This window comes from Lathyrus oleraceus, chromosome 6 (assembly GCF_024323335.1).
Source record: "Lathyrus oleraceus cultivar Zhongwan6 chromosome 6, CAAS_Psat_ZW6_1.0, whole genome shotgun sequence".
NCBI classification, from domain to species: Eukaryota; Viridiplantae; Streptophyta; class Magnoliopsida; order Fabales; family Fabaceae; genus Lathyrus; species Lathyrus oleraceus.
In genome coordinates, this window is record NC_066584.1 from 100425502 (window position 1) to 100432030 (window position 6529).

Genomic DNA, 6529 nt, shown 5'->3' on the forward strand with positions numbered 1-6529 from the left:
GTTTTCAGGACAAAAGGCATATGGCATGGAGGAATTAATTCACTTGGCTTGAGTTTCTTATTTGATTGATGTTGATTAACATTAAGTTTGCTTTGTAGGTGGCTTCTAATTCATTTGTGTTGAGCATTGGCTTATGCTTTGCTTGATGCATTGCTTGAGTATAGTTAACTGTTGACCATTAGCTTGTCTGTTTGACTGTTTGAGCTGTGTACTGATTATGTTAGATTGATTTCAGGTACATTAGTTGCTATAGTTCATTGTGAACTTGCTTTTGCTGTTGCTTGGTTGCTTAACCAATTGAGGTATAGCATCACTAACTCCATGTAGTCTGGAAGACCTGGCCTGTTACTTGTCCAGGCACCTGTCTGAAGTCCTCCTTAAGAGGCAATGTTTGTGCTTGTTTATCTTTGTCCCCAAGCAGGAAAAGACCTTTGTTAAGGCAATTGGCAGATACAAGAGATGTGCAATCCATCTCCTGCTCTTCTGTTGAGTCATCCCTTTGCTCACACAACTGGTGTTGATGCATTGAGGATAGTAACCCAAGATCCTTGTACAGTTGTACAGTTGAGTCAGTGTCATAAGTGTAGAAGGGTTCCCACTTTCTGAACCCACACTTCCTTTGTCTGAAGCTCTCCCTGGCCAGGGATAAGAGCTGTGAGGCACACCCTCACTCCCATTTCATCTACTTCACCCTAACTCTCAATGTTAGGGTTAAGAGCTAACCTCACCTGATACAGTTGGTTTGCTTCTGCAGCCTAACCCTTTGTGTGAGCCCACTTTGTCTGGATATAGTGTGTGCTAATTGTGAATGTTTGCTTTGTTTTGATTGTGCTTGCATGCTTTGCTTTTCCTGGTTAGGATTATCTTGCTGCTTGTGCAAGATAGTTAGAAAACTCAACCTAGGACCATTGTGGAATACATGATAACTATTAGGCTCGAGTCAGTCTCCCTTCTAGTTAGTCATTTCCCAGTCTCTGGTTAGGAGAAAGTTTCTCCCCTGTTAAGGGGAACTACGTTGCCCTGATCCTCATACCAGATGAGGTACGTAGGCAGGAGGTCGCACGAGATCTATCCGGGCACCCTTTTTTGTTTTTCACCCTTTTTTTTCTTTTTGTGTGTGTTTGCTTGACAGTTGCTAGGCTCGAGTTCCCGACTCCTTAGTAACTTGTTGTTTGTTTCTCGTGTGTGTAAGAGATGGATGTAAGCCCAGCAATTGGCATTCCGTATCCTCTTGTTGTGTGCTTGGAGTCCGGTATAAGTCCATCAAGTGGCATCTGGTTTCCAGTGTGGGTTTGTTTGGTTCGGAAGCTGATGTAAGTCCAGCAATTGGCGTTCGGGTTCCAGGTTTGTCTGTTTTGCGTGTGCTTTGTTTCGGCGTGCGTGAGCCAAACTACGGTAGCTCTGATTCTCATTCCAGATGAGATACGTAGGCATAGGATGCGACGTCCTAGCGAGCCCTCTCCCCTCTTCCTCCACCTGTGTTGTCTTCAGTGTGTGTGTGTGTGATGTTTGTTTTAGCAACCTTTTTTCTATCTTTTGAGCGTGGATCCCGTCGAGTACGACGAACGTGAGGGGTGCTAATACCTTCCCCTTGCGTAACCGACTCCCGATCCCATTCTCTTTGGTCGTGAGACCATGCTTTTCCCAGGTTTACTTCGAGCGTTTCCTTTCCCTCTTTTGGGATAAATAACGCACGGTGGCGGCTCTGTGTTGTTCTGTTTTAGCCCGCCGGTTGTTTTTCGCAGATGCGACAGCGTCGCCTGGGTGTGATTCATCCCACTAAACTTTAACAAGAGGAATCTCCTTATTCCTTAACGCCTTAACTTCTCGTCCTGTAATGCAACTTGGTAGAGGTTCGAAGGTCAGATCTGCTTCTACTTCTACTGAACTTGGAAGAATAGGCTGAAGAGAATCTGGAATGAACTTCCAGAGTTGAGATACGTGAAAAACATCATGCATTTCTGATAGAGAAGGTGGTAAGGCTAATATGTAGGCTACTTCTCCAATTCTCTCTATAATCTGGTATGGCCCTATGTATCTCGGACTTAGCTTCCGTGACTTAAACGGTCCTTTCAATCTCAACCTCGGAGTCACCTTTAAAAATACATGATCACCTTCATCAAATTCCAAAGGTCTTCTCCTGTGATCCGCATAGCTCTTTTGGAGATCTTGTGCTTTCTTTATCTTATCACGGACCATCTTTATCTTTTCCGTTGTCTCTCGAATAATCTCCGGTCCTAAGATCCTTTCTTCGCCAACTTCTGTCCAACATAAAGGTGTTCTACATTTCCTTCCATACAAAGCCTCATAAGGAGCCATCCCAATACTTGCATGATAACTATTATTATATGTGAATTCAATCAATGGTAAAAGCTCCTTCCAATTCCCCCCACTTTCAAGTACACAAGCTCTTAACATATCTTCCAGTGTCTGTATTGTTCGTTCAGTCTGACCATCTGTCTGGGGATGATTAGAAGTACTTAAACAGAATCTCGATCCCATAGCTTGTTGGAATGCTCTCCAAAACCTTGAAGTAAACTTTGGGTCCCTATCAGACACAATGCTAGTAGGAACACCGTGCAACCTAACAATTTCTGAAATGAACAACCGTGCAAGATGACTTGCTTTGTAAGTAGTCTTCACAGCCAAAAAGTGTGCGGACTTAGTCAACCGATCCATAATCACCCAAATTGAATCATAACCACCTTGTGTCCGAGGCAACCCTACCGCAAAATCCATTGAAATGCTATCCCATTTCCAAACCGGAATTTCTAAAGGCCGCAATAAACCTTCTGGCTTCTGATGTTCAATCTTTACCTGTTGGCATACAATGCATTCTGACACATACTCTGCGATATCCCTTTTCATTCCATGCCACCAATAGTCCTTCTTCAAGTCTTGATACATCTTCGATGAACCTGGATGTATAGTAAATGCCCCTTCGTGAGCTTCCTCTAAAACTTTCCTTTTCAACTCTACATCATCCGGAACACAAATCCTTTGATTAAATAGAATAACTCTATCTGGTGATTGAGTGAAACCTGGTTGAGTCGACATTTCTTGCAATCTCTCATCTATCATTTGTCCTTGTCGGATCTCTTCCCTTAGATTAGAGGTGACATTCAAATTTCCCATTATCACACCATCCTGCGTCCAACTAAACTGAAGATTGAGATCTCGGAACTTTTCCAACAACACATATTCCAACATCATCAACTCAGCTTTATGTATCTCTTTCCGACTCAAGGCATCCGCAACCTTATTCGCCTTCCCCGGGTGATACTTAAACTCAAAATCATAGTCCTTCAAGTATTCCATCCATCTCCTCTGTCTCATGTTTAACTCCTTCTGGTCAAATAAGTATTTCAAACTCTTGTGGTCACTAAACATCTGAAAATGCACCCCATACAAGTAATGTCTCCAAACCTTCAATGCAAAGACAACAGCGGCCAGTTCAAGATCATGAGTCGGGTAGTTCTCTTCATGAGGCTTCAACTGACGAGAGGCATATGCTACAACTTGACCACTTTGCATTAACACCCCTTCCAATCCTTTCTTAGAGGCATCACAAAATACTTCATAGGACTTACCAGGATCAGGGATGACTAAAACAGGGGCAGTCGTCAGCTTCTCCTTCAAACTCATAAAACTCTTCTCACACTTTGAATCCCATTTGAAAGAAATTTCCTTTCGGGTAAGTCTAGTCATTGGTAACGCTATCTGTGAAAATCCATTTATAAACCTTCGGTAGTAACTTGCCAAACCTAAGAAACTTCTGACTTCGGAAGCATTCTTCGGTCTTTCCCAATTGATAACTGCTTCAACTTTAGATGGATCCACCGATACTCTTCCTTGTGATATCACATGACCAAGAAACCTCACTTCGTTCATCCAAAATTCACACTTACTTAACTTGGCAAACTATTGTTTCTCTTGCAGTACTGATAGAACAATCCTTAAGTGTTCTCCGTGCTCTTGAGGAGTACGAGAATAAATAAGAATGTCATCAATAAAGATCACCACGAGCTGGTCCAAGTAGGGTTGGAATATCCGATTCATATAGTCCATGAAAACAGTTGTGGCATTCGTTACACCAAACGGCATTACAAGGAACTCATAATGGCCATATCGGGTTCTAAACGCGGTCTTCGGCACATCCGAACTCTTACCTCTTATTTGATGATAGCCCGATCGCAGATCAATCTTCGAGAACACGCAGGCTCCTTCCAACTGATCTAACAAATCGTCTATCCGAGGCAGAGGGTACTTGTTCTTGATGGCAACTTTATTCAATTGACGATAATCAATACACAATAGCATACTACCGTCCTTCTTCTTTACTAGTAACACTGGAGCTCCCCATGGTGAGACACTCGGTCGGATAAAATGCTTGGTCAACAACTCTTCCAATTGATTCTTCAACTCTCTCAACTCTAGTGGCGCCATGCGATACGAAGAGATGGAGATTGGAGCCGTCCCAGGTACCAGATCAATAGAGAATTCCACTTCCCTTTCAAGAGGAGGAGAGGAGACATCCTCAGGAAAAACTTCAGGAAATTCACAAACAACAGGGATTTGTGTAACATTCAGATTATCGCTAGATTCCTTAGTAAGAGCCAAGAGAACTGACTTTTCATTCTCAAACAAGAAATTAACCATGCGAACCGTACCTTCCAAGATTGTAGTTAACACATCCTTTGGAGTAGCTTCACTAGATGGAATGATAATCAAATTCTCTTCCCAACCAATAAACACCGAGTTGGCAGAAAGCCAATCCATCCCCAAAACCACATCAACCTTCTTAAGTGGTAAACAAATAAGATCAATATGAAAAACTCTACCATTTACCGAGAGCGAACAATTTTCACAAATCAACGATGTCTCAACCACATCATCCATGGCGGTAGTAACCACCATAGGAGGAGACAAAGGAATTGCTTGCAAGCCAAGACGCTTCATGCACCGAATTGATACAAAAGAGTGTGTCGCCCCACAATCAAATAATACAAAACAAGGATGATTATTGACGAGGCACGTACTAGCAATTAAGGCATTGTTTCTCTTAGCCTTTCTTGCATCCAAGGTATAAACTCGACCGATACTCCTCCCCTGCATCTCATTCTTATTCTGAGGGCATTCCCTAGACAAGTGTCCCTCCCTCTGACAAGTAAAACACCTAATTCCACTCACAGCACATCTTCCAAAGTGATACTTCTTACATGCCTGACATTGAGGAGGTTGGTTAGGTCTTGCATGTTGCACCTGTTTCCCCTTGAAAGTCTGAGATCTAGGCCTGAACTGGTTTCCTGGCCTTCCTTGGTCACTCTGCCCACTCCTGTACTGATCCCTTTCTTCCTGAACCTTCTTCAAACTGTTCTCAGCCACATAACATTGTCTTAATAGTTCAGCATAAGAACTGAATTCCCTTTGAGAAACACTATGAGAAATTTCACCCCTCAGACCAAAAAGAAACTGATCAATCTTCCACCTCTCATCAAGAGCGTACGCGACTTGTCTAGAATACGCAGCCATATCTTCGAACTTTTCAGCATACGCAGCTACTGACATAGCTCCCTGCCTGAGCTGTTGAAATTCAAACTCTTTCTGAGTCCTCAAAGAACTAGGAAAATACTTATCCAAGAAAACAGTCTTAAAATGCTCCCAATCTCTAGGTATTCCTTGATTGGTCATAAGAGTCGAAGAACTCTCCCACCATCTTACAACTGGACCCTTCATCAGGTGAGAGGCAAACACAACCTTATTTTCTTCACTACAATGCACTATCTGAAAAATCCTTTCCATGTCAGTTATCCACTCCTGAGCCTTCACAAGATTCAGCCCACCATGGAATTCTAGAGGATTCATGCGGAAGAAATCTCGGAAACTACCACCTGCAACTACTTGTGGAACTCCCTGAGGATGCAAACCACCATTCCACTGCTGCATCATCTGTTGCATGAATTGATTCTGTTGTTGTTGCATTTGTTGCATAAACTGAGGCCATTGAAAACCTTCACTACCACTTAGCGGTTCAGAGTCCGAATTCTGGGTTCTGGGTCTACCACGACCTCTGCGTCCGTCAGCCATGATCCTGAATGTCATACAAATAGGATTAAGTTGATCAGGCTCAATACTATGAATATATCACCAAGGACAATGATGATAACCCACATATGAGGCAGAAAGGAATACTTATAATATTTCATGGCTAGGTCGAGGATACGACCTGCTTTGATACCAACTGTAACACCCACATATAATATATGTCTAGAATGCATATTATACATAGTGTAAAACTCGTACTAAAATACATAAGTGCCTAGCAGCACATCATACATATACAATACATGCCCAAAATAACATAATATGGCATAAATGTACATAAGAGTGCCCAAAATAAAACTACTGATCTAGATCATTAGACAATGATCTCAAAAATATCTACACAGCGGAAGAAAAGCCACCAGTCCTTAGGTAAGCAAGACATCACTCTATCTTGCCCTTACCCTTATCCTGCTCAGAACCACCT

General features: G+C 42.5%; 1 protein-coding gene across 1 annotated transcript; it reads right to left on the reverse strand.

Moving 5' to 3' along the window:
• Positions 1–3921: 3921 nt before the first annotated feature.
• LOC127094213 (uncharacterized) lies at positions 3922–6087 on the reverse strand. The gene has a single exon (XM_051033072.1). The coding sequence runs from the start codon at positions 6085–6087 to the stop codon at positions 3922–3924; it is 2166 nt and encodes a 721-aa protein (XP_050889029.1).
• Between the last annotated feature and the right edge of the window lie 442 nt (positions 6088–6529).

Excerpts from the sequence above, each read along its gene's own strand:
- LOC127094213 (XM_051033072.1), bottom strand. The coding sequence starts at position 6,087 with ATGGCTGACGGACGCAGAGGTCGTGGTAGACCCAGAACCCAGAATTCG.